Source organism: Balaenoptera borealis (assembly GCF_965194805.1).
Source record: "Balaenoptera borealis genome assembly, chromosome: 8".
Taxonomy (NCBI): domain Eukaryota; kingdom Metazoa; phylum Chordata; class Mammalia; order Artiodactyla; family Balaenopteridae; genus Balaenoptera; species Balaenoptera borealis.
In genome coordinates, this window is record NC_138865.1 from 17,930,312 (window position 1) to 17,957,972 (window position 27,661).

The 27,661-nt window shown below is 52.1% G+C and overlaps 1 protein-coding gene and 1 long non-coding RNA gene across 6 annotated transcripts in view; one reads left to right on the top strand and one right to left on the bottom strand.

The window, feature by feature from the left end:
- The window catches only part of LZTS1 (leucine zipper tumor suppressor 1), a 49,912-nt gene extending 27,594 nt beyond the window's left edge, over positions 1-22,318 (top strand). For 2 of the 4 annotated variants that reach the window (XM_082404469.1, XM_082404468.1), the window contains exons 2-4: positions 14,584-15,051; positions 16,295-17,086; positions 18,531-22,318. In XM_082404469.1, the coding sequence (XP_082260595.1) occupies positions 14,707-15,051; positions 16,295-17,086; positions 18,531-19,190 (1,797 nt within the window). In that variant the 5' untranslated portion in view covers positions 14,584-14,706 and the 3' untranslated portion in view covers positions 19,191-22,318. Of the gene's footprint in view, positions 1-12,476; positions 14,494-14,583; positions 15,052-16,294; positions 17,087-18,530 lie in introns of all 4 variants that reach the window. The other 2 variants (XR_014248091.1, XM_082404470.1) reach the window with 2 other exon arrangements.
- On the bottom strand, positions 16,920-18,600 carry LOC309634427. 2 transcript variants are annotated; one of them, XR_014248094.1, is made up of 4 exons: positions 18,493-18,600; positions 18,121-18,274; positions 17,341-17,606; positions 16,920-17,031 (listed from the first exon to the last, which is right to left on the bottom strand). It is a non-coding gene; the product is annotated as an uncharacterized lncRNA (long non-coding RNA). The 2 variants fall into 2 exon arrangements; XR_014248095.1 differs by having other exon boundaries at positions 17,341-18,274.
- Positions 22,319-27,661: the final 5,343 nt, after the last annotated feature.

The following is a 27,661-nucleotide window of genomic DNA, read 5'->3' on the forward strand; positions in this document are numbered from 1 at the left end:
CCACCTGTGATCTGGTACCAACTTGTTTCCCATCTTACAGATTGCCCGGGGGCTCCCGCCCCCTTAGGATGGGCCTCATACACAGGTGGAGTAATTAGATGGGTGTCTCTGTGATGCCATGGAAGGGGTCTAGAGCCCTTTTTGTGCTCCAGTGGCACTGCATTAGTGAGAGGCTCCCTGCATTTCCCTCTCCCTGGCTCCTGTGATGATATGGAACGTGAGGTCGCTCCCCTGCTGGATTTTCCTCGGACCAAGGAACCTGGCCTGGAGAGTGAGGAGGACCACAGTGTAGAGCTGGGTCAGGGGAAGGAAGGGTCAGAATTCTGTAGAGGTGGAGCCACAAAGGCATTCCACAGCCTCAGAGATCCTGAGGGAACTTGAGACATCTCCCACTGAATTTAAGATGCTGGGTCAGGGCTTCCCTGGTGGCACAGTGGTTAAGAATCTGCCTGCCAATGCAGAGGACACGGGTTCGAGCCCTGGTCCGGGAAGATCCCACATGCCGCGGGGCAACTGGGCCCGTGAGCCACAACTACTGAGCTTGCGCGTCTGGAGCCTGTGCTCCGCAACAAGAGAGGCCGCGATAGTGAGAGGCCCGCGCACCGCGATGAAGAGTCGCCCCTGCTTGCCGCAACTAGAGAAAGCCCTCGCACAGAAACAAAGACCCAACACAGCCAAAAATAAATAAAATTAAAAAAAAAAAAAGATGCTGGGTCATATGATTTGCCAAAGGCTAACCAGGTACCAACTTTGGTACCTGGACCAGGGATGTCACGTAGCTAACAGTGTGTCGCCACTGCCCTTTCCTAAGCCCAGGGCCCGCATGGCTGATTTAATACAGATTCGTCCCTACTGAACCTGAACCTGAACTCAGAATCCTTTAGGGAGCCACCAAAATGGTAAATAAGTCAAACCTAAGTTTGAATCCCTGTCCGAGACCCTGTTGGTTCTGATGCATACCTAGTATCTTCAAATTACCCTTCCAAAAGGTACCCACTCAGTCTGCACTCTAGGGTGGCAAGGGTTTGGCAGAGAGGGGGTCCATCTGTCCTCTGCATTCTGGCCTCCGAAGTCCTAACTGGTCCTGGGTTCCTTATCTCTGACCAGGGGAGATGGGAAGGAGTCCAGCCAGATTCCCAGCCCTCCTGGATGTCTCACCCACTCCCCCGTTTAAGATCTGGTTCTTTAGATGCTGCCCCCTTCGCTAGGAGGAGAAGCGGCTCCCCTCACCGGCGCGGCCCAGCTCACAGGGCCCTGGTGCCTGGTGGTACCCAAGTCATGAATGTGCATGAGGCTCGCCTTCTGTTCCCTCATGTGGCAGCAGCCGCTGCACTCGCAGCTGTGGGGTTCAATTTGCATGAGCTCTGCATGTAACGGTGGCTTTATTTTTGGAAGGGAGAAGGGCAGGTTGGGATCGGTGGGTAACAGCGTTCCTGGGGAGAACTGTCAGTCAGCGCTGCTAGCACACAAGCTGCCCACCGGGACGGAGGAAGGCTCTGCCAGCATCTGAGCACCATGGCCTGCACACAAAAGGCTGCGGGGCAGAATGGCTTTTGATTCCTCCCCAGCAGTGGGAAGCAGAATTGCTTCCGATTGTTCACCCCAGTGGAATGACTCAGCCTGCCAGCGATTTCCCTTTCACTCTCTGCCTTTCCACAGAACCCAAGTGCACTTAATTGAGAGCCGCGTGGGCCCCTGATCCCCCTCCACACCCTCAGCCTCTCCTCACGCTGCCCACGCTGCCCACCCTCTCCCTCCTCCATCCTCGCCTCTCTTTCATTCATCCATTCACTCAAAAAAAGAAAATGTACTGAGCTTTGCAAGTGGAGCCCTCCAGGCATTAGCAAGCCAAGCGCCAGGAGGTTTGCAGACTAGGCTGAGATGATTAACCAGCTCCCCGGCTCACCCCTGCCCCGACCCTCCTTTAGAACAGCAAATGGGAGGAGAGGTCAAGGACAGGAGTACAAACACTGGAATTCCAGATAAGGAAAGCTGAATCAGGCAACATGCTGAGGGGAGGGGCAGAGGGGCAGGGGGAAGAGGCATCTTGAAAGGGGAGTCAATTAATCCTGGGCACGCGCCCCATTTAGCCCCAGAGAGACCTCTGCCTGGGAGCTGGCTGGGAGCCTGCCCACCAGCCTAGTGCAGCCAGCTCCCCCCTACCCCAAGCCCAGCTGGCAGATGCCACGGGACTGCTCTCACATCTCTGCAAGCCCCAGCTACCCTCCTGGAGACTGAGAGGCCCGTCTGGCAGCTGCCAAGTCCCAGCCTGCCACCACAGGGAGATAGTGGGGGTGGGGGTGTGTAGTCCTTCCCTAAAGACCTGCTCTTTTAACTTCATGATATAGGAGGATCTAGTTCTAGCACCTTTCCATACTGCTTTATAATTTCACAAGCACTTTGGTTTAAATTCATCCATCGTGTACTGTTCTTCTTATTGTGGTCAAGCATTTTCATAAACACGATTTCATTTAATCCTGACAGTTGCTCTGTGAGGTGGGTATCAGCTGTGCTTATCTAACGCAGAAGGAAATTGAGATGCTGAAAGGTTATCTCTTCTGCCAGCTGACAAAACAGATCCATCAATCTGTGATTCTCTGTTGAGGGCCTAATGCAATAATGCAGGTAGAGCTCACTCCATGGATGGGACCTGATGAATGCATCGTACATGACGGTTCCCTCCTGTGGACCCACAACTGTGCAGGCACAGGCCCTGCCCCCAGGGAGTTTACCTGAAGGGGCAGGCAAGTCACAGCAGATGACGCCAGAAAGTGACTTGGTTGCTGGTGTCCCAGAACCAGGATTAGAGCTCTGAGTCCCTGACTTCCCACCAAGTGTCCATCCATTATAGAGCTCCCCACAAAGAATGGCAGATCTGCACACTCTGGGGCTATCAGCACCATGTAGACAGAGAAGCAGGAGGGGCAAATGTAAGGAAAGGACAATGCCAGAAACAGGGTGACCTGTCGGCCCAGATAAGCATCTTCTGCCAGGTGTCTGGGCAGTGGGGGAGGCCAGTGTCCTAGTCAGCTCTGCTGCTATAACAAAGTACCACAGACTGGGGGGCTTAAACAATAGACATTTACTTCTCACAGTTCTGGAGGCTGGGAAGACCAACATCAAGGCACTTTCAGATTCTGTCTCTGGTGAGACCTCTCTTCCTGGCTTGTAGATGCCTGTCTTTTTACTTTGTCCTCCCACTGAGGGGAGAGGGAGAGGGAGGAAGCAAGGAGGGGAGGATGGGGGCAGTGGCATGGGGAGAGAGGGAGAGAGAAGACAAGAGCTCTCCAGTCTCTTCTTATATGGGCACTAATCCCATCATGAGGACCCCACCCACAGTTTCTTCTAAAACTAATTATCTCCTAACACCATCACATTGGGGGTTGGGGCTTCAACATGTGAATTTTAGGGGGCCACAAACATTTAGTCCATAACAGGCAGAAAGTAGAGTGAGAATCTTTACCTCACTTCTCTACAAGAGAAAAAATTAAAAACTTATCACGTGCTGGAGGCAGAGAGCTGGCTCTAATCCAGCACAGTCTTGCCAGTTCATCTTGCATCTTTAGTTATACTGGTGCTGCCTTTTAAGCTCTTTTTAAAGTGTATCTGCCTTGTCTTTCAACCAACCCACTGAAAACAGAGACTCTGCCCGATATTTCTTTGTCTTGGCCCAAAACTTTGAAAAGGACTAGGAGGTCAAGGAGAGGGTAAATTTCCTTCTTCCCAAGGTGACCAGTTGACTCAAGTGAAGTCCAAGAGATGAAAGTTTGGGTTGAAACCAGATTTGGAGTCTAGTTTTGTAGACTTGGCTTCCAATCCATATGTGTGGGACCCCAGTTGAAGTCACATGTCCTCCTTTCCACGAGCTTGGCCAGTAATGCCTGAGCTCCCTGTGAGCTGATTTTATTAAAAATACTTATTGAGCACCGATTGTGTTCTTAGCACTATGCTCAATACGATGTCAGATACTAGGAAGCTTTGGCCCCATCCTGGCCTTCAAGGAGGTTTAAAGATCATTGGAGAGATAACCCTTCGCTTCTGAAAAACTCAGTAATGCAACAGCTGTCTGCAGACTGTGCTGGCTGAGTGCCAAGTGAGCTGAGTAGCAACTGTGGGCCCAGAGGAAGGGGCTTCCCATGGTAGGCGGGCCTTCCCTCAGTAGGGAGACAAAGGCAGGTCTGGAAGAGGGTCATTTTCTTCCTTTAGGAAGCTGAGGGTCACAATATTGTAAATCAACTGTACTCCAATAAAAATTAAAAAAAAAAAAAAGGAAGCTGAGGGAATTTCCTGGAGGTCCAGTGGTTAAGACTCCGAGCTTCCACTGCAGGGGACACGGGTTTTGATCCCTGGTCAGGGAACGAAGATCCTGCATGATGCGTGGCCCAGGCAAAATAAAAGAAAAAGAAAAAAAAGGAAGCTGAGGTCCACACATTCAAGTTCTTTGTGAGAGGACTTGCCCCTCTCCTTCTTGCCACCTGATGTTTGCACGTGGTCTACCCTGAGGACCATGTGGATGAATAATAGTGAGTGTGAAGTTCTCTAAGTCCCACAGATGGAACTGAACATGAGAACGCAAAAGTGTGGTTGCCATGGCCAAGATTAGAAGTTGTCCTGGACTAGTGATGCAGTCAGAGCTCCAGCCCCAGCCCAGCAGCCAGCAGCCATTCCTGGAGGCCGGCCAGCTCCGCCACCCATGGCTGGGGCCCACGCAGAGCCTGCGGCAGCTTCTTCTGTCTTCTCAGGCACCACACCCACGGCTGAGCATCTCTGAATGGAGCAGTGCCGCCCGCCCACAGGATGGAATCCCATTTGTATCAGGCAGCCTTACACACACTCCCCACATCCCGTCCTCACACACATGCCCCTCACGGAGCCACGAACTGCCCCCAGCCCTCCAAACTGGAAAATGGAACCCAGTTGTTCCTGTGCTGTTGATAAAATGGAAAGGATACTAGTTTCGGGTCCAGAAGTTGCCACATGACCTGGTCAAGTCCCTTCCTTGCTCTGGACCACCGTGTCGCCTCTGTGCAGTGAAGGAATTGGGGTAAAGGATCTCTGAGGTCTTGCGTGGCTCCAGAGTTTGGGATTCGGCCATGGAAGATGCTGTCCTCAGCGTCCAGGCTGCCTCAGAGCAAGGAAGTCCTCCGTCACCTGCAGCTGGACAACCTCTCTGTTTGGCCAAGGCTCCCCCACCCCCGGGTAATATGGTGAAGTGTGATTTGGGGCCTTTCCTCCCACTCTTTGTGCCCTCTGATGTGTTGGTCTATAAGGGACTAAGATGCCTTCTCTCCTCAGGGGTTTCAGCTTAAGACGGGGGTGGTGGTGTGGAGTGCTCTAAAAACTAGATATCTTCCAAGACTCAAATCTTAGAAAAACTCAGCTCCCACGTATGTGGAGAAGTAATCATCTACCAGAGGGTTCTTGCAATGAAATGGGAACATCTGAGTAGGGACTGGCGAAGGAAATGTGAGCATCAGATCACTGCCCCTGCAGGCAAAGAAGGGACACGAATGGACCCCGAATATAAAGTGTTGAATAAAGCAATCAAGGTCGCAGAGTGATACACAAAACAGGACACCATTTCTGTAAAGTAAAAACCAAAGCAATACGTAGAGTATCCTTATTTGTTACAAATATGTTTAATGATAAACAAATATACCCACGAAATTCACGATCGGGATTCCCCTTGGGGAGGGAGAGGTGGGGCAGGAAAAAGGAGTAGGGAAGGGGGATTTCCACTTGGAGATGTTTTATTTCCGAAACAAATATGGCAACATTTTAACAGTTGTCAGTTCTGCACGAGTTACTTAGGTGATATTTATAGGATTTCGGTATTTTAAAAATCAATTAAAATTAGGATTAAATAGAAGAAATCTCTCATAGTGGCCTGTCAGGAACTGGGGTGAGCTTTGGTGAAAACCTTGCCGGAGGGAGCCTGGTTCATCCCAGGGTAGGTAGCTGCCTCCTCTGACCAGCCTTCCACCTTCTGACTCCCTTTGAAGTAGGTCCGAGGTCTGTCCAAGTCTTGGGAAATAGGCTGCAGGACCCTGGGGTCTGAGCGTGGGAGGTAGGGCTGCACTGACCTGACACTATTTCTTTAGTTCACTTCCTCCCTTTGCTTCCACCTCCCTGGTCCCTGAAGGGAAGCAGGGAGTCATTAGTTAAGTCAATAATCTAAGGCCAAGTTATTCGTTCCTCCCCGGAACCCCAAAGCTCACATTTGATCCCCCCAGAGCAGGATGTATTAATCTCTTTTTAAACTGGGTCCATTGAAGGGTATTCGGGTTCAAGGAATGCTAAGAAGTTATAGCCAAAAAGCTGGAGCAGGGTGGGGGGGGGTACATTTTTGGGAGGAAGGGATCGATGACTCTCATTAAATTCTTAGGAAGTCTCAAAAAGGAGCTGAAATGAATCTAGCCCCTCAGGCTGTGGTTGGAAACTGAGCTCAGAGAGGGCTCAAGGCTTTGCACCAACAGAGGGGAGGACTACATCTTGCAGCCCCGTCTGTGCCTACTCCCAAGTTCACGGGTGTCACGGGGCAAGCATTCATGCTGAGACCTCTGGGGCCAGGCCAGTGTCTGTTCTCGGGGTGCAGCCCCGGGGTGCTTCTCTTCTCAAATAAACCCTATTGTATAATCGAATATCTCAGAGAATTGTCCTGGAGAACAATAAGACATAATACAATAACCAGCGTTGGTGATTTTTTCCAGTATATTCTACGCTCTCACTTCTTTCTGTGTTCATAATAAAGTCCTGTGACAGGGCAAGTGTGGTTACTTCCATTTTACAAGTGAGGAAACAGAGGCACAGAGCTTAAATCACTTACTCAAAGCCACACTCAGTGGCAGAACTGAGGCTCTAAACTCATGTTTTCTTTCTGTTCCTCTAAAGCCAGGTTTCTCAACTTCGGCACTGTTGACAGTTCAGGTCAGATAATTCTTTGTCGTGGGAGCTGTCCTGTGCTCCAGCTACCAGATGCCGGTGGCACCCCCCCGATCATGACAGTCAAAAATGCCTTGTCTCCAGATATCGCCAGATCACCCCACTGGAGACCCCCTGCTCTAAACCCCCGAGCCCAAGCCCATTCCTACCTCAGGGCCTCTGCACCTGTGGTTCTCCCTCAGGGGACCATTCTACCGAAAACCTTCATCAGCTGGCTCTTCTTGAAAGCCGCCTTCTCAGAGGCCTTGCCTGGACACCGCAGCTGAAGTAGTGGACACAGACACACACACACAGACACACACCTGGCCCTTTTATTTCTGGCTTTTTTTTTTTATAATGAAGAAAATAAATCTGTGTATTTTATTTAACATTCATTCATAAGTTACAGTTATGCCAAAACAATCTGCTTCTAAAGAAAGAAACCTTGGTATAATCCTAACAACATGCATATACATTTAATAGAATGTTCTGCATTTCTAAATAAATTACATGCATGATATTCATTAGCCGATAAAGAATACCAATATAAGAATTCATGACATTTATTTTTCTGCACAGAGATTTAACTACTGTACAACACACAAAACAAACCCACAAAGCAACGGTGTGTAGTAGGTAGTGAGAGACACTTAAGCATATTTAAAATGTCTGGCTTTTCTTTTTTTTCTTCTATGCACTTAACTCCTCTCCTTCCTTCCTTGCCCCTCCACCTGCACTTTGCAGGGTACTTGGTACTTGTCAGATGCTGAAGAAATACTCGTTGAATAAGTGACCAAATGAACCCCGGCACTGCAGCCTCATCAGCTCTGCTCAGCCTGCAGGTGACATTACTCGGCACTTTTAGGGGACACACCTCGCTGTGTGTTCTAGGGTGGGCAGCACCAGCCCCCCTCGCCCTGGGTGCCAGAGGAGGCTCCCTCAGGGTGCGAGCGAGGCCTCCCACTGCTCCACTGGCATCACCACCGCCCAGGCCCAGTGGGTGCCCTGGGTGGAGGCCCCTGGGAGGTGAGTACCAGGCAGAGCGTAGAGCTGCCCCCCAGCCTGGCCTGGGTGGTGGTGGGGAGGGCATAAAGGAAGGAGAGAAGGTAGGGAGCGGGAGGCATCCTTTTTTTTTTTTTTTTGGCCTCACCATGCAGCATGTGGGATCTTAGTTCCCTTTTGGCCTCACCATGCAGCATGTGGGATCTTAGTTCCCTGGCCAGGGATCGAACCCGTGCCCCCTGCACTGAAAGCGTGGAGTCTTAACCACTGGACTGCCAGGGAAGTCCCATAGAGGCTAGCATCCTGATCTTGTGGGTGACCTTTCCAGACGGGGAGGGTGGGCAGGACGGCAGCTATGGCCCCCCACTCTCCCCAGCCCGGAAGTGTGGGTTTGGGGTTTGATGTGGGCAAGGCCATAGCTGCTTCCCCTCCGGCGTGTGATGGGAGAGTGAGTAGTAGTATTTCTCACCTTCCTGAGTCCAGACAGATCCCTTTTCAACTCCATGCCTCTAATCTCCGTATTCCAGAAAGGGACATCAGAGGAATGTGTCACCCTGGTGTGAGCCCTGGTTCCCTCTGGGAAGGAGAGTGCAGGATGGATGGGGAGGGAGGGGGCAGCTGCCGTGGGAATAGCAGCAGCTCACAGCTGAGGGCTTCCCAGGCTTCCGTGGTCCTTGCCTGGACTGGTTCAGGAGCCCCACTCAGTGGGATAGGTCATGTGGGGAAGGGGGAGGCTGGCACTGGTTCTGGGGGCAAGTCTTCTGACTTCCCTGGGGCCAGATTCTGAGACGTGTAGCCTAGGGGTCCTTTTCCACCAACTGGTTTTTTTTTTGTTGGTGGTGGTGGGGTTTTTTTTGGCCGCACCGTGAGGCATGTGGGATCTTAGTTCCCCGACCAGAGATCGAACCCACACCCCCTGCATTAGGAGTGCGGGGTCTTAACCACTGGACTGCCAGGGAAGTCCCTCCACCAGCTGTTTTTGGCTGTTCTTCTCTTTCCTCTCTTCTCTTAAGACCTAAAGTCTAATTCTTGCTGGATTTCTTCTGTAACATCAGTCAGAGGCCAGGCAGAAGGTTACTGAGACGTGCTCCCCTTGAGGTGCTGTGGCTCCTTTACTTTTTCCTCTCCAGTCCTTCTTGCCTCTTCCTTTCCCCTTCTTGAATCTCCAAGGTCAGCGTGATTGCTCACTTTCACCCCGGATACGCCCTCCTGGCCAGTGGGGATTTCTTTCCCAAGAATAAAAATGTGCCCTTCCCCTTGTGTCTAAGGGCAGAGGCAGCAAGTCCGGTGGGGGTGGGTGGGAAGACCCAGGGTTTGGGAACTAGGATGGGTCACAGCCAGGTTTTCTGTGATGCTTTCTCCAAGCTGAAAACCAAACAAGTCTAGACACTTCAAGGTAATTAGTTTAGCTTCAAGTGTATCTGGGGATAATCTCAAACTTCAAAGCGCCTCTGTGTGTTAAGACCTGGGCAGTGGAGAGCGGGGCATCCCGGGCTAAGGGACAGGAATGCACTCAGGGTCACAGCCAGCATCCTTCACCCACTCCTCGCCTTTGCTCCCCAGCATAAGTTGTCTTCTTCCTCTCAGTCCCCGAGGGCTCAGCACAGTACTTGTGCTTTGCACATCATCCTGGCTGCCGTTCAGGTCAACGAAGGAGCTCACCTGTACCTAAGACCTTGTCCTCTGCCCAAAGGAGAGATGAAGCTACGGCTGGAGGCCACAGCTTGATTTCCCCTCTAGGCTTTTCCTCTGCCAACCATTGAAACTGGCCTGGTTTCCAGGACAGAACCCCTAATATCTCTGAGCCTCACATACAGTCCCTAGCAATCTGCTATCACATGGAGATCATGGAATTTGGGTCTGGGTTCAAATCCCACCTTGGTCACTGGCCAACTGAATGACAAGGGTCAAGTCATCTAACCTCTCTGAGTTTTCCCCTCATTTTCCTCATTTTTGCCCTAGGACTCTAGAGACAAAGTCCGTGCTCTCATAGAGCTGACATTCTGGTGGAGATACACACCATAAACACATTTAAAAATAAGATCATTATAGGTTAAAGCAAGTGTTACGAAGGAAATAAACAGGTTGGCTTAACAGAGAGGAATGAGGGAGATGGATTTTTCCAAGGGTAACCAGAGAAAACCACCTGGCAGAGGTGATATTTGAGTTGAAAACTAAAGGGTGAGAAAGGGAAATCTGTGCGAAGAGGAAGAGCTAAGGGAAGAGAACTGTCGGCAGAGACAACAGCAAGCACAAAAGCTCCTCTCTGGAAAAAGGTTTGGTGTGTTCCACCAGCAGAAAGAAATGAGCGTGGCTGTAACTGCAGTGAGGAGGTTGGAGTGGTGGGGCAAAACCAGGGCCTGCCGGGGCCTGCGGGACTTGTGAAGGGTCTGCTTCACTCCAAGAACAATAGGAAACCTTGAAAGGTTTTCAGCAGGGAGAGGACTGTGACACCCCAGGTGCTTAGGATGAGCAGATGGGGAAAAGACAAATTTGGAGGCTGTCTCAAGGCCCAAGTGAGAGGAGATGGCGGTGCAGCAGGAGAGCTGCAAACAGATATGTTTTATTTTTTTTAAATTTTATTTAAGTAGAGTTGACTTACAATGTTATGTTAATTTCTACTGTACAGCAAAGTGATTCAGTTATACATATACATATTCTTTTTCATTTTTTTTCCATTATGGTTCATCACAGGATATTGAATATAGTTCCCTATGCTATACAGTAGGACCTTGTTTATCCATCCTATATATATAATAGTTTGCATCTGCTAATCCCAAACTTCCAATCCATCACTCCCCCATCCCCCCCAACAATGGCAACCACAAGTCTGTTCTCTGTGTCTGTGAGTCTGTTTCGTAGATATGTTCATTTGTGTCATATTTTATTTAGATTCCACATATAAGTGGTATTTATATGGTATTTGTCTTTCTCTGTCAGGCTTACTTCACTTAGTATGATAATCTCTAGGTCCATCCATGTTGCTGTAAATGGCATTATTTCATTCTTTTTTATGGCTGAGTAGTATTCCATTGTGTGTGTGTGTGTATTGTGTGTGTGTGTGTAGTGTGTGTGTATACACACACTACACACACACACACTACACACTCACACCACAACTTCTTTATCCATTCATCTGTCAATCTTGGCTATTGTAAGTAGTGCTGCTATGAACATAGGGGTGCATGTATCTTTTCAAATTATAGTTTTATCTGGATATATGCCCAGGAGTGGGATTGCTGGATCATATGGCAACTCTATTTTTAGATTTTTGAGAAACCTCCATACTGTTCTCCATAGTGGCTGCACCAATTTACATTCCCACCAACAGTGCAAGAGGGTTCCCTTTTCTCCACACCCTCTCCAGCATTTGTTATTTGCAGACTTTTTAATCATGGCCATTCTGAGTGGTGGGAGGCAGTACCTCATTGTAGTTTTGATTTGCATTTCTCTGATAATTGGCGATGATGAGCATCTTTCCGTGTGCCTATTGGCCATCTGTATGACTTCTCTGGAGAAATGTCTATTTAGGTCTTCTGCGCATTTTTCAACTGGGTTGTTTTTTTGTTATTGAGTTGTATGAGCTGCAAACAGATTCATTTTACATGTCTTCCCAGTGTTATAGTTCTGCTCCAACTGTTACATGCTTCTAGATGGCACCCTAGTCATGTCCTTGTATTGATCACACATACCTCTGGACAGCACTTACCATGTGCCAAGCATTGCACTTGACGTCTGTGAGTTTGCTTCATCCTCATACTAATCCTGTGAAATAATGATTATTTCCATTTTGTAAGCAAAGAAACCTCAGAGAGGTTAATTTTCAACTCCAAATCTGTCTGATGCCATAGCCAGTGGCCTTATCTCTACAACACTACCCATGTAGATGCTCACAAATGTGTAATTGGATGGGCAAAAAGTAAGTCACCAGTTGCCCAATTGGTAGAATGTGCAGAGTGCAGGAGAGTCCTTTGGCCAAAAATAGGTTCCCTACATATGGACAGCAGTAGAATATTTGCCTCATAGGACCTGAAGGCCTCAGCTAAGCAAGAGATGGATGACCTGGGGCATGAGAAACACATTTTGTCACTGTCAGCTGTTAAATCAGCAGAGTAACTTCATACTCCTAAGTTGTGCTGTCAGGCAATGAGATGCAGGAAAGTTGCATTTGGAAGGAAGAGAACTAGTTCTGGAAAATGAGATATGGCCATTAAAGACAACACAGGGATGACGAATGCTGGAGAGAACAATGATAGTAATATAAATCATAGATACCAGTGAAAATACCTCCCATTTATGAAGCACCAGCTATGTTCTAGGCTTTCAATAAATGTACCAGACCTATTAGCTTCTGATGGGATCCAATAAACTGCTCATAATGACCCCATGAGGCATCCCCATGGTTCCCTGATTCTAAGAGGCCATCAGTTTAATAAAAGCTTTTCATAGGAAAAAATACATTACGCTTACACAATGCTGTTTTGTTATGTTGTCCTTTTAGGACTGGAATATAGAATGTATTTGTTCATAACATAACCACTTTATTCTTCAAGATGACAATGCACGTTTGAATCTGAGCCTTCACCTTCAGCGCCTGAAGAGTCTTCTGGCTCCCTCAGCTGTGCCCATACACCCTCATCGCCCACCTGGGCTGTCTCTCGCCCCTTTCGGATTGTCAGGGTAATTTAGAGCATAATAAAGAATGCAGGGTTCCTTCTGCACTTCCTATTTTATTAAACTGGTAGTCCCCCCGTTTAATTGGATCATCTGTCTTTTGACTGACTGAGAAATACCCCTTCCCAATGCGTGACAACCACACAGCCTTTCCGAGCTCTGAACATCATGTGACCTGCGCTCAGCGATTTGCCTGTGTCTGCGAGAGTGCCCGCATTGCCTTTCAGTGCATTCCTCCGTCTGGTGACTGGCAAGGTCGTCGTTACTGTGTTCAGCATTGATTATAAGATGCAGCCCTATTACTTTAAAAGAATTTTTTTAAGTGTCTGTGAAACTGAAGGTTAAAGATGTGCAAGTGTTTACCTCCTGAGTCATAGCTGGCAGGGAGCGTAACCGGGAATGCAAGCCAAGTCTATCACGTACTTCTCAGTGTCCAAGGGTACAATTATTTCTCCCCTCTTTTTCTCCTGACGCTCTCCAGTCTAGGCCTTTCTTCCCACCATTCCACCAAAACTGCTCTTGTCAAGGTCACTGTGCCTCCACATGGCCAAAGCCACTGACCGATTCTCAGTCACCATCTTACTTCAGCAGCACTTGACACCATCCTCCTCATCCTTGCCTTTCGTGGGTCTCCTGCATCTCTGTCACAGCCTTCTCAGTGTCTCTTCCTCATTCCCCCTCACCTTCCTGGCCTCCGTGAACCAGTCCTCACATTTCTCTTGTCTTCCTGCCTTTGCTTTTTCATCTAGTCTCAAACCTGGCTTCTCTGCACAAACACCTTGTACATGGAAATCTGCAGCTTCCCCCGCTCCACAGCCATCCTACTCCCTACTCCACATCACTCCTTGGATGTCTAATAGGCTTTGCAAACTTAATGTCTTAAACCAAACTCCTATTTTCCACCCTGACTTCATCCCAGACTGGCTCCTTTTGTGGTCTTTTGCATCTCAATAAATGGCAACTTTTACTTTTTCTAGTTGCTTAGACAAAATTATTGGAGTCATCCTAGACTCCACTCTTTCACTCCCTGCAGCCAATCTTTTAACTAATCCTATCAGCTCAACCTTAAAATTACATCTAAAATTGAATCCATAACTACCGCCCTTGGTCCAGCCATGTGAGTCCCTCATCTGCCCTAACTGGCCCACCACTTTCCACCCAGGCCCTTCCATGGCCTCTTCTCCACTCAGCAGCCAGGGTGTCCCTCCACAGCCTAAGTCAGGTCAGGTTGTCAGCTGCTTAAAGCCATTTGGGGGCTCCTCATCTCATCAGGCTAAAAGCCAAAGTCCTAATGGCCAGCCAGGTTCTCTGTTGCCTGGCACCTGCTAGCTCTCTGACGTCTACATCCCCTGTGCCCCCCTTGCTAATAACTACCCTCCAGCCAGACTGGTCTCCTTGCTGGTCTCACAAATGCCCAGCATACTCCACACAGGAGCTCAGGGCTTTACCCTTGGGGCTGCCCCTGAGCTGCTTCCTTCTCCCCCCAGATCTCCATGCGCCTTGCTCCCTCGTTTTCTTGAGGTCTCTCCAAATGACACTCAACAGAGAGGCCTCCCTCATACTCTCTGCATAAAATAACCACCTCCCAGAATGCCATCCCATTCACTCTGCTTTATTTTCCCCGTAGCACCTAGATCGCTTGAGGTCGGACACATTGATCTGTTTGTGGCCAGTCCACACTATGCCACACACAAGCCCCATGAGTGCGGGGACTGTGCCTGTTCTAGTCACCCCCGCATCCCCGTGCTGAGACCAGGGGCCATCCCGATGTAGGCTCCCAGCGGATGTTTGCTGAAGTAGAGGACAAAGGAAGAATGAGAGGAGAGCCCAATAACAGAGGCAGGGCTGAGCTTCTGTTAGGAGAAACATGCATTTCTCTGTCGCCCAGATCTCACGGTCAGAATGCCTCCTCTGTTAAGTCACCGGCGGGGACCGTGCAGTGACCGGCCCCGTCCCAGGCTGATTCCTGCTTGTCTCTCCTTCCAGGTCTCGGCTCTCCCGGGCTCTGTGAGGCTTCTGCTATGACCGCAGCCTCTTCGCGGAGCCAGGACTGCCACAGCCACGCCAGGTGCCCCGCTCTGCCCTGCCTGTCCCCGGCCCCGCGTCACCATGGGCAGCGTCAGCAGCCTCATTTCCGGCCACGGCTTCCACAGCAAGCACTGCCGGGCCTCCCAGTACAAGCTGCGCAAGTCCTCGCACCTCAAGAAACTCAATCGGTATTCAGACGGGCTGCTGAGATTTGGCTTCTCCCAGGACTCGGGTCATGGCAAGTCGAGCTCCAAAATGGGCAAGAGTGAAGACTTCTTCTATATCAAGGTCAGCCAGAAGGCCCGGGGCTCCCACCGCCCCGATTACACTGCACTGTCCAGTGGGGACCTAGGGGGCCAGGCCGGGGTGGACTTCGGCCCGTCCACCCCACCCAAGCTCATGCCCTTCTCCAACCAGCTAGAAATGGTAAGCGGGGTCTCTGGTGTGGGTGGCTGGGTTGGAAAGGCAGGAGAGAGGCCTGGGGCTGGGAGGGGTGACGGTGGAGGTCTCAACGCTTACATCTCCGAGAGGCTGAGTGATGCAGAGAGGGCAGGAGTGCTGAGCCCCAGCAGAGAGCAAGCCTGGACAAAGGGATGGGCACGTTGGTCAGTCCCCTGATGCAGAAGTCCTGGGTGAGCTTTCAGGAGAGAGCAAAGGGGAAGTGAAAGCCTTCCTGAGCTCTGCTGGGCTGTAACTCAGGATTGCCACGGTAGGACGGACAGCAACGTTTTCAAGTGCGTGGGAAAGAGAGGGGGCTCGCTTACCGTTTGGAAGAACAGGTAGAGAGGGCACTTGGAGAGAGCTGGCAGCATCTCTCCTTAGAGGATTCATGGAGGTGGGCTTTCCCCTCCTTTTCTGCTCTGGTGGGACAGCAGCTCCTGCTCAGGCTGGCCCCAAAGCATCTTTGACTGGTTAAGGCCTGGGAGTTTGTTCTCATCATCAGTCTAGCAGGGATGAGGGCAAAGAGTCCCACGTACTCAGAAGTCCAGCCCTCATGCTGGCTCAAGCTCTCACGGGTCCCGCCAGTGGACACTGAAAACATTGTTCCTATTCAGTGCCCTGGCCTCACCTGGGAAGATGAATCTGTGGTGTTGATGTGCTAGGAAATGGCCCCATATGTTTGCATAGAGCTTTAAGCTTTTCAAAGTAAAGAGCCTGTAAACTGTGAAGTCCTCTAACAATGAAAAGGACAGCTTTAGGGGAAGGATTATTATTTCAAGCGATTCCCCCAACCTCTGGGGCAGGCCACGGCCAGTGTTCCAGCTCCTGGCTGACTGCAAGGGGCAGTGGAGGTGAAGCAGGGATGGACTTCTTCAAGGACACACGTCCAGTGTCCTTAGCTGCACCACACAGCGCCCCAGAGCCCTGGCACGGGGGTCTCAGCCAGTGAATCTAAGAGTCGTTTGGTACCTTGGGGTGGAAGGTGGGTCAAAATGGTGACAGGTTTGTAGTTCACAATACAGACTGCCTCATGATCCTTAAGGACGTCCCCAGGCACAGAGGAATTTCTCCCTCTTGGGAGAGACTCACCACCTTTGGCTCCTTCAGAGCGACAGGTGAGGTCACCTATGGCTCCCGACCAGGAAGGGGCCACGTGGCCGGCACGCATACCTGGCTGGGGGTGCATCGGGGGACGACACGGGCTCCGTATGCCTGTTTTCCTCCCCAGGACTTGGAGAAGGGTGCTGTGAGACCCACGGCCTTCAAGCCGGTGCTGCCACGGTCGGGCGCCATCCTCCACTCATCCCCCGAGAGCGCCAGCCACCAGCTGCACCCCGCGCCTCCAGACAAGCCTAAGGAACAGGAGCTGAAGCCCGGCCTGTGCTCCGGGGCGCTGTCTGACTCCGGCCGGAACTCCATGTCCAGCCTGCCTACTCACAGCACCACCAGCAGCTACCAGCTGGACCCGCTGGTCACGCCGGTGGGGCCCGCCAGCCGCTTTGGGGGCTCGGCCCACAACATCACTCAGGGCAACATCCTCCAGGACAGCAACATGACGAGCCTGAAGGCCCTGTCTTTCTCCGACGGGGGCAGCAAGCTGGCCCACCCGAGCAAGGCGGACAAGGGCTCCATCCGCTCCCCCATCTCCACGGACCAGTGCACCATCCAGGAGCTGGAGCAGAAACTGCTGGAGAGGGAGGGTGAGCTCCAGAGGCTGCACCGCAGCTTTGAGGAGAAGGAGCTGGCTGCCAGCCAGGCCTACGAGGAGCGACCGCGGCGCTGCAAGGACGAGCCGGAGGGGCTGGAGCCCAAGGGCAAGCTGAAGTCCGCGGCACAGAAGAGCCAGCGCGCCCAGCAGGTGCTGCACCTGCAGGTGCTCCAACTCCAGCAGGAGAAGCGGCAGCTGCGGCAGGAGCTCGAGAGCCTCATGAAGGAGCAGGACCTGCTGGAGACCAAGCTCAGGTCCTATGAGAAGGAGAAGACCAGCTTCGTCCCCGCGCTGGAGGAGACCCAGTGGGAGGTGAGGATGCGGGCGTGGGCGGGGGAACGGGCAGGGGTTCGGTGCCAGCGCCTGCCCCCCACCAGCCTTCTCCAGGTCTCCTCCAGGCTCTAGGCAATGGGGGAGAACACAACTGCCCAGGAAAACTGGGCTGAAGTACCGGTTTCATGACCCAAATAAGGGGCTCCATGGTAAACCAAGTTGGGGGTACTCTTAGTTTGGGCTTCCTCCTCTCCCCACCCCGGTGCCTCGTGGCCAGAATTGAATTTACTAACCGAGTCGTCGGCTGAGAAGCTGGAGCAAGAGAGCCGAGTCCCGGCTGGGCTGTCTGAGGGCCAACTCACTGCATCTGCTCACAGAGGCTCAGGAGGACCACAGACCATCCTGAATTCATGCTGGCCCCAGAGCCACGAGAGAGCATAGTATCATCTGCGACTTTTGAGGGAAGGGACTCCACCCATTGGTAGGAGCGGCCGCAGCTGTGCAGGTCTCAGGGACAGAAGTCCTCACAGAAGTGCGAGTGGGGCTTCTATTTGGTGGGCTGAGATGGAAACGCAGAACAGGAAGAAAGGGGCTCACATACACCTGCACCCACTCAGGCACACCTGGAAGGGAAGCGCCTGGGCCTGGCCTCGCTGGAGAACAGCCTAACCCCCTCATCCTGCTCGCTTTTCTCTCCTGAGAGGTGGTGCAGGGGACCGGGAGGGGGTGTGCACAGCATTCACCCCAAAGAAATCCTGCCCTGGGAAGGGGATGAGGGCTCCTTGGGTCTGGTTAGACCAGCATCACCCCCCCGGGTCGAGGTGACACACCCTCGGCCACACAGCCATCTGTTTGCACTGAGCTGCCTGTACTCATCCTGGGAATTAGAGCAACAGGTGTTATCAGGGGTAGAGGGAAAGGATCCTTTCTGTGGAAGTGATGGATGGAGGCACCAGACAGGTGGGAAGGGAGAGTCACTTTCTGTTTGCCGGGTTTCCCGAAGAGGACAGGACCTTAGCCATGGAACCACTCCCTCTCCTCTTTCCCATCAGTGTTGGCACAGCAGACCCTACCCCAGCCATGGTATCTCAGCCAGGACCTGGGACACTTCAGAGCATGTCAGAGACATAAGCCAGTGCTGGCATCACAACGCATCCATCCTTGTTTGTCTAATCCGGAACCAAGCTGGACATTGCTGTGACCTCATTCCCAGGTTATCCAATCAGGCTGTAGAGTAAAACAATAAATTAAATTAAATAAATTAAACATTCACAATAACACAGAAATATATTGCAAACATATTTATAATAATAATTCATAGAGTGGTTATTAATGCCAGGCCCTAGGTTCTTTCATTTCATCTTTACAACAACCGTATGAAATAGGTACTATTACTAATCGTCAGTTTACAAGTAAGGACACCACACCCAGGTGCCGCCTCTCACCCCTTGGCTCTCTCTCTCTTGTCCCCGCCCCGCGGCAGGTGTGCCAGAAGTCTGGCGAGATCTCTCTCCTGAAGCAGCAGCTGAAGGAGTCCCAGACGGAGATCAACGCTAAGGCCAGCGAGATCCTCAACCTGAAGGCACAGCTGAAGGATACGCGGGGCAGGCTGGAGGGCCTGGAGCTGAAGACGCAGGACCTGGAGAGCGCGCTGCGCACCAAGGGCCTGGAGCTGGAGGTCTGCGAGAACGAGCTGCAGCGCAAGAAGAACGAGGCGGAGCTCCTGCGGGAGAAGGTGAACCTGCTGGAACAGGAGCTGCTGGAGCTGCAGGCCCAGGCCGCCCTGCCGCGGGGCCGGGACACGGCCGCCCTGGGGCCTGCCTCCGCCGTCCCCGAGGACGTGCCTGCTCTGCAGCGGGAGCTGGAACGGCTGCGGGCCGAGCTCAGGGAGGAGCGGCAGGGCCACGACCAGATGTCCTCGGGCTTCCAGCATGAGCGGCTGGTATGGAAGGAGGAGAAGGAGAAGGTGATCCAGTACCAGAAGCAGCTGCAGCAGAGCTACCTGGCCATGTACCAGCGGAACCAGCGCCTGGAAAAGACGCTGCAGCAGCTGGCCCGCGGGGATGGTGCAGAGGAGCCCTTTGAGATTGACCTCGAAGGAGCTGACATCCCTTACGAGGACATTATCGCCACCGAGATCTGAGGGGCCTCCTGGGACGGAGCCGGGGACCTGGCATTGGGAGGCAGGGGTGCTGAGCCCGTCAGTGGGGGCTCCCCTCCCCATCTGCCCTGCTCAGGCCTCTGAGAGAAGCACAGACCTCGAGGGGAGGGGAGGGGAGGGGAGGGGAGGGGAGGGGCTGCTACACGGCCTCTCCCCGCCTTTCCCACGTTCCAGTGCTTAGCACCCCTGCAGCCTGCCAGACCTCTAGCTTTGCCAAGAGATGAGTCCCCGGATCTACGTCATTTGGTTAAGGGCTTCCCTAAACCTTGGCCTTTGTTCAAAATACTTAGAGTTACCCTCTCCCAGCGAGGGTGGTGACCACCATGAAGGCCAGTGGCCTCCCCAGGATGGAAGCTCCCTTCCACCTCTCTTCCCACAACTTCTTTTCTCGCTCCCCCTCTTTGCACAGCCCCCCTGCCCCCCTGGCCCCCAGCACATTGGGATGCCTTGGGAATAGAACACAAGCATTGGTGACCAGAAGCTTTGGAATCTGACCTGGTCGTAACCTGAGCTATCTTCCCCTGGCCACGGAGGGGTAGGGGTTGGAGTGAGGTGTGGAGAACGTGACTTAGCAACATCAGCGCTTCCTGACCCTGGCAGGCCACAGAAAGGAGGGGAGAGCTGGGCCAGCCCAGGATTATCTAGACTCAGCAAGACCCAGAGTGGGTCAGAGAGAGAAGCTAGGTAGTAATGGCCAGTTCCTGTTGGCCCTGCTGACCAGAAATGAGCAGCCTCTGGATGGCTGGTGGCCTTTGACATCTGTGACTACTCTTCTTAAAGCCATAGACCCGAGGCCCTGGGGTGGGTGCTGGGAGGGAAAGATTGAGGACACCCCTGTCACTCACACAGGGAGGGTGTGACTTCGAGCTGTTCCCAGGGGAGCCTCCAGATCTTTCCTCATGGGACCAGAGGTAGGGATTCCCCCACCTGCTTCAAGTTGGCCAGCAGCTACCCTGAGCTGCTTTTCTTTCCCAAGAACCAAGCCTTTGCTTGGATCCAGAATAACCTGTGTCCCCTGAGATGGCGCAGGGTCGTCTGGGCTGGGCATCCCCCCCTTCACCTGCAGCTCCATCCCACTGCCTGCCGTTTCCCTTCTCACCTCCAGGGCTAAGTGCAGACAGAGTCTGTACAGGTCAGGGAGGGGCCCCAGAGTGCCGGTGGCCAAAGAGAGTAAGAGGTGCCAACACAGCCTCTGAACAGCCCCGGGGGGTACCAGCTGGCCCTCTCCACCTGCAGCCCCACCTGAGCCCCGTAGTCAAGGACCCAGGCCCTGCAGGAGGCTGGGCTTCTCCTCTGAAGATGTGCAGGGAAAAGGTGGTTCCTCAGTTGCTTGGTTCAGCGAATTTTCTCTTCTTCTTCTTTTTCCTCTCTTGTCTTTTCGGAAGCAAGCCCGATCTCGCTGGCAGCCAGGCCGTTCCGTGTTCTATTTTTGCCTCTAGCCGCAGCTGCTGTTCTTGGGACAGCCAGCCGTTGCTGGATTCCTGGGCCTCACTCCCGCATGCTGAGAGGGGTTCACTGAGGTAGGAGGGGCCAGAACGTCTGGGTAGTTAGCAGTCTCAGACCGGTGCCCCCAGTTCTGTCCCCGACTGCTGGCCCTTCCCGCCCCGGGGTGGGAGTGGGAAGCTGCTTCTCCTCCTGCCCCCCCATCCTTCCAGGGCCACCATTCCTCCCCTGAGTCTGGGCTGAGGGCAGGGCCACCTTCCCTGCTGCTGGCTCTGCCTTCCAATCCCTGCGTCAAGCTGTGCCTGTCCTGCCTTCAGGTAACAGAGCAGGTTTTCCGGAATTTCAAGCCGTTACTCTTAGTCTTTGGCTAGATTTAAACCTGGAATCGACAGGCCAAGAGCCCTCTCCCTCCCTGGGGGCCAGTCCCCTCCACTGGGCACATGCAAACCCCCAAGTCAAAGATGTCCCTCCCCCTGTGCCACGGCCCTTGGTCTCTCCATCTCCACCAGCCTGTGCCTTGTTTGAGTCCTTCTTCCCAGTGAGACTGCCCCACGGGATAGAGAAAGGGGCTGCTGTCCCTCCCCAGGCTGGAGGACCCCTCCCTCCACAAAGAGCAGCCCAAAGCCCGTCGCTGTGCCCTCAAGACCTCGCTGTGAAGAGGTGGGTGCTAAACCCGGGGAAGGGGGCGAAGGGGCTCCACCGCGGTGTGACCGTGCCCTGCACCCCGCATCCCTGCCCCAGGCCAACTCGCGGAGCCCTCCCAGGGCTGCCACCAACCCAAGACCCCAGGGTGGTCCACGCTGGCACCAGTTGCACCAGAGTGCGAGTGTTGTGTAATATAGCGACCTCACTGCAGTGTGGTTTCCCTTCCCTTCCCTGTGCACAAACCTCCCTGCTATTTCTGGACCTTGCCCCACCTAGCCTCTCTGGAAGGCGGCTCCGAGCAGCAGAGGCTGAGCAGGGACTGGGAAAGTCGACCACGTGGCCTGGCCCGGGGCCGGTGGGAGCTCGCCGCTCCTCCCTCTGAGCACGGCTGCGGGCACACCTGCTCGCTGGGTCAGGGCCACCCCTGCTGCTCCCCACAGGATGGTGAAATGCTCCGCGGTCTGCAGCAAGACAGCAACACCGGCACCACCACACCAAGAGGGGACTCTGCCTCTGGGCCTTGGAGTGGCCAGACTCTCAATGCGGCGCCCACCCTGGGTTTCTCCTCTGGCCTCTGTGTTCGGGTAACTCCTGCTGAGCACGCCCCACCCCCAGGGGCACTGAGCTCCGTGGGGACTGGGAGGGGGATACCTCTCGCCTCAGAAGCCCCTGCTGAGCCTCTGCCCCTGCTCTCGTCCCGGCCCAGGCCGGGCCATCTCTTGGGAGACAGGGATCCCAGGGAGGAGGCGGGCTGGGCTGTTGTGGCAGGAGGCCGTGCACCTGTGCACTTGGATGTGCTGCCCTCCTCACCTCTTCTGTGGAACCCCGGCCCGGGCTGGCTGTGGATTGACTGGCATTTGGAAGAAATGTATAGAGTTATTTTTCTCTTGGTCGGGTCTTGTTTGGTTTGCTCTGCTTTTCACAGCTTTGAGCTATTTTATTTTTGATGCCCCCTTTTGGCCATGTAAACTATTTCTGGTAATTTTATGTTTTTATTTATGAATAAAGAATGCCATTTCTCATGCCCTCCCCAACTGCCCTCCTTCCCCTGGCTGTGGTGCGGCAGCTCCCTGGGGACTTTGCACTTGGAATAAGAAAGGTGATGTCCCTTCCCATCAGTGAAGGAGTGGGGTGGAGGGGGGGGCGGGGGGACAGCCTTGACGAGGGCTATGTTGGCTGGTAGGAAAGCAGGGGCCTTGGCATCAGGCAGACCTCCAGCTGGTCCCTACCCCTCACCAACCCTGTGACCTTATCTGTGACCAGGCCCTGGGCAGACCCTGGGGAGGGGGGAAAAGAAGACCAAGGGCCATAGTCCCCTGCAAAGGCCGAGAGTTCTCCAACAGAGACCACCCCCCCCAACCCCAGCCCCAAACTCAGACCTCCCTGCCTTTCTCCTCCAGCTGCTCACCTCACCAGCCAACTCCTTGGCCTATAGCGTATGGCCTCGTTGGCAGGAGACCAGGGTGGCTATTGTTACCATCACCCCAGGGCCTACCAGCTGGGAAGGTGCAGTCACCACCGTGGCCATCTGTCCAGCCTTCTCGGTGCCAGCCTGCCTCGTTCACCCCGACAAGCATTGCCTACTGCTCTGGGCCCAGATCCGAGGCTCAGAGGGCTTTTCTACTCAGGTGGCAGGAGACAGAAGGGATGTGCAAAGAGGGAATTAAAAACACGGGGCAGCCTGTAGAGCACACGAAGGGTACAAGACACAGTGCCTCTGGGTGGGAAATATCAGGGTCTCCAGGAAGGTGGTGCGCAGGCAGGGGCCTTGGCAGCAAGGGTGGGACCTAAGAGGGGTGGGAAGGAGAGGGAAGACAAGAAACGTATTCCAGAGCAGGCGTTCACACAGCCTTGGTCTCCCTGCCTGTCCGTGCAGGTGACAGGGCAGCACAGGAGGCCAGCGAGATGGGGGATCGGGGTACGGTGAGCCGTCAAAGCCCAAGGAAGGTCAGGCAGCTAGCTGACCAAGCCTGGACAGGAGCCCACATCTGTCTTAATTCCAAGGCCCTAGCATGGGGGCAAAGGGGTCATGTCAGGCCTGGCGTGACACTTCCCCTTCTCCTGGACCTGGCCCGAGGCTGGCAGGCCGCTTCATGGGTGACGCCCACTGGAACATGCCTCCCACGGACCACACCGTGCAGCCCCCTCCCCTTTAGCCCAGGCAGGCCCTGGGACTCACTCAAACCAATCAAAGTCAGCAGAAGTGATGCTCTGCCAGTTCTAGCCGAAGCTTAGAGGGCAGCCTAAGCTTGGCAGCTTCCCCTTTTATACTCTTGGGGGCCCCGAGCTGCCATGTAAGAAGCCCCTCCAGTCTGCTGGGGTGACCCCATGGCGCTGGAGGGGTCCCGTGTTTCCACCGAGGCTCCAGCTGAGTGACCAGGATCCAGCCAACCACCATGGAACAAGAGATTTGCTTACCCCCGTTCGGCCCTTCCAGAATCTTGACCAGAGCATATTAAATGGCAGTGTTTTTAAGCCACCTAATAAACCCAGGGTGATTTATTACGTGACATAGGAAAAGATAACCCAAATGCCCTCTGGCAATCCCCTTACTTGCCACACCAACAAGCCTCTCTCCGTCCATAGGGCTTGGGGTAACAGAAAAGCGGGGTGCCTGGAAAGGGATGCGGTCATGGGAAGACTGCTCCAGCTGCAGGAAGGGCAGCAAAGTGGGGGGCAAAGGCTTTCCCCACCCCACTTGCTCTGGAGCGCTGTCAAGGCTGCAAGCCTTCCTTGAGTACCCCCAGCCCCCGTAAACCTGATTATTTTAGAAAAAAATAGAACAAAAGAGAAACTATATATATATATAGTTTCTCAGGGTTTCTCGCGGAGCCATAGACAAACTGTGTGCTGGGCCCATCAGGAGGGAGACAAACCAGCGATGGTTCCCACGAAGCCTCTGCAGCAGGTGCTTTCTGAGTTATATGAGGAAGGTCATGCTGCCCCAAATTTCTCCCCAGCCCAGGCTTCTCAAGGCCTGAAGTATCACCATTACATTTATTCATGTGTGCATGCATGGATTCATTCAACACATATTGACTGAGCTCCTACTCCATGACGAGCCCTGTTCTAGAGACCAGAAATTGTACAGAGGCGAACAAAAGCTGTCGTTTCTTTCTCCTAATGGAGCTTACACTCTGGAACTAAACAAATAAATCAAGTGATTTTTGCATTCTGAGAAGTGATATGAAGGAAGTAAACAGGATGATATAGCTGGTAGGGCCTAGGCGGTGCTGTATCTAGAAGGGCAGGGGGAATTGGTTCAGGGAAAGAAGGTTGGAAAACCAAAATATCCCCTTATTTCTACATTTGGGGAGACTGTGCCATTGTCCTTTCCTAACTTGGACTCCTTTGCACCCCAAGTTCTCTCTCCTGGAAAACTTACATTCTCTGGGGGGGAATGGGGGGGTGGGTCTCAGCAGGCTTTTTCTTGCCAGGTGGCTCACGGCACTGCTGTAACTTCAGCATCTTTCATTATTGCCCCCAAACATCCCCTGCAGCCCTGAGCAGCTTTTTTTTTGTTGTTGGTCGTGGGATCTTTTTTTTTTTTTTTATTTTTTTTTAATTTTTTTATACAGCAGGTTCTTTTTTTTTTTTTCACCTTGATCTTGGATTTTTTTTTGAATTTTATTTATTTTTTTAAACAGCAAGTTCTTATTAGTTATCCATTTTATACATATTAGTGTATACATGTCAATCCCAATCTCCCAATTCATCACACCAACACACCCACGCCCTGCTGCTTTCCCCCCTTGGTGTCCATACGTTTGTTCTCTACATCTGTGTCTCAGTTTCTGCCCTGCAAACCGGTTCATCTGTACCATTTTTCTAGGTTCTACATATATGCGTTAGTATACGATATTTGTTTTTCTCTTTCTGATTTACTTCACTCGGTATGACAGTCTCTAGATCCATCCACGTCTCTACAAATGACCCAATTTCGTTCCTTTTTATGGCTGAGTAATATTCCATTGTATATATGTGCCACATCTTCTTTACTCATTCACCTGTCGTTGGGCATTTAGGTTGGTTCCATGACCTGGCTATTGTAAATAGTGCTGCAATGAACATTGGGGTGCATGTGTCTTTTTGAATTATGGTTTTCTCTGAGTATATGCCCAGTAGTGGGATTGCTGGGTCATATGGTAATTCTATTTTTAGTTTTTTAAGGAACCTCCATACTGTTCTCCATAGTGGCTGTGTCAATTTACATTCCCACCAACAGTGCAAGAGGGTTCCCTTTTCTCCCCACCCTCTCCAGCATTTGTTGTTTGTAGATTTTCTGATGATGCCCATTCTAACTGGTGTGAGGTGGTACCTCATTGTAGTTTTGGTTTGCATTTCTCTAATAATTAGTGATGCTGAGCAGCTTTTCCTGTGCTTCTTGGCCATCTGTACGTCTTCTTTGGAGAAATGTCTATTTAGGTCTTCTGCCCATTTTTCGATTGCGTGGCATGTGGGATCTTAGTTCTCTGACCAGGGATCAAGCCCGTGCCCCCCGCAAACAGTGTCTTAACCACTGGAAGTCCAGGGAATTCCCAGGCCTGAGCAGCCTTTAACCTCACCTTCCTCTCCCTCAAACACAATTCTGCCCGGCAATTCCTATGAAAACCCTTGAGAAGTCTGAAGCATTAAACATTGTTCTTCCATGTGTAGAACCAAATTTTGCGAAGTAACACAATCCTTACATAGATGCTAAAGGTAAAATAGCATCTTTCCACATAACTTGACAGAGACATGTTCAGCTTTAATTAATTTATATATATATATATATATATATATATATATATATATATATATATATATATATATATGTTTGTTTTGGTGGGAGGGGTCTGCCTTGTTTGGTCCCCAAGCAGAAGTTTATCAGCCTACTGTATGTCTAATACAGACTGTTTTCCCTTGATGTTCTATCAATCTCTCCTTGCACTGGGAGCCATCATTGACCCCACACTCCACCTTTCCATCATCCTATCCAATCAGATCCTAGATTCTCTAGATTCCACTCCTTAAAGCCTTCCCCCTGGGACTTCCCTGGTGGTGCAGTGGTTAAGTATCTGCCTGCCAATTCAGGGGACACAGTTTCTAGCCCCGGTCCGGGAAGATCCCACATGCCACGGAGCAACTAAGCCTGTGTGCCACAACTACTGAACCTGTGCTCTAGAGCCTGTGAGCCACAACTACTGAAGCCCACGCACCTAGAGCCCGTGCTCTGCAGCAAGAGAAGCCACTGCAATGAGAAGCCCGCGCACCACAAGGAAGAGTATCCCCCGCTCGCCACAACTAGAGAAAGCCTGCACGCAGCAAGGAAGACCCAACGCAGCCAAAACTTAATTAATTAATTAATTAATTGGGAAAAAAAGCGCCTTCTTTTCTTCCAGCATCTATTGGCCCAGCCGAGGTCATCCAGAGAATCACAGAATGCCCAAGACATCTTAGATATCTTCTAATTCCAGCCATCTCACTTTTACAGATGTGCAAAAGAGAGACCAGAGAGGAGAGAGGACTTTCTCAAGGTCATGCAGCTGGGGAATGACAGAGCTAGTCACCTTGACAACTCTCAGATCCCCGCTGGTTTCTTTGCCCCCACTCTGGTCCGTTAAATCCACTGACACACAGCATTCAGCTTTATACCCCCCGTGCTGCTCCCTCCATGCCCCTCCCTTACCCAAAACCTTCAGGGGCTCCCCTCTAACCTCAGAATAAAGTTCAGTCCCCTTAACCGGCTTCAAGTCCCTACATTTTATGTTTACAACACCCATCTCAGCAAACCAGACTCTAACCACACGTCAAAGCATGGTCCCTGAAACAGCACAACTACGATCAACACAATCTCAGTAAACACGAAGACATTTCTCATCAGTCACAATCTTTATGGAAAAAAAAAACAACCCACTCCGCTGCCCAGTTCCGTGTTCTACTGTGAGACCGGCCAAGGGAGCCTCTATGGCAAGCATGACAAGGGGTCAAGTGCAGCCTCAGAGCTAGCTGAGTTCACCTCCAGACTCCACTGCTGCCGAGCCGTGTGATGTTGGATCAGTGACTTAACCTCCCTGTGCTTCAGAGGGTGGTTTTGACAATTCAATGAGACGATGCCGATAAAAGTTAGATCGAGTGTTGCTATTATTTTTATTACTGCTATCATAATTTATTGTTACTGTAATTATTATTATTTGTTAATATAATGTCACTGCTTCAAACTGTGATAAACTACAATGGTGGCCCAGGCTCCAGCGGCCTTAGCAAAGCTCCCCGCCTTGGGGAACGGTCAGCTGTCTCCCTACCACCCCCAGCTTTTTCTTCCCAGCTCTCAACTCCAGAAGGCTGGCTTGTCAGGGGAAGCTCCTGGGAGAAAGGGCACAGCT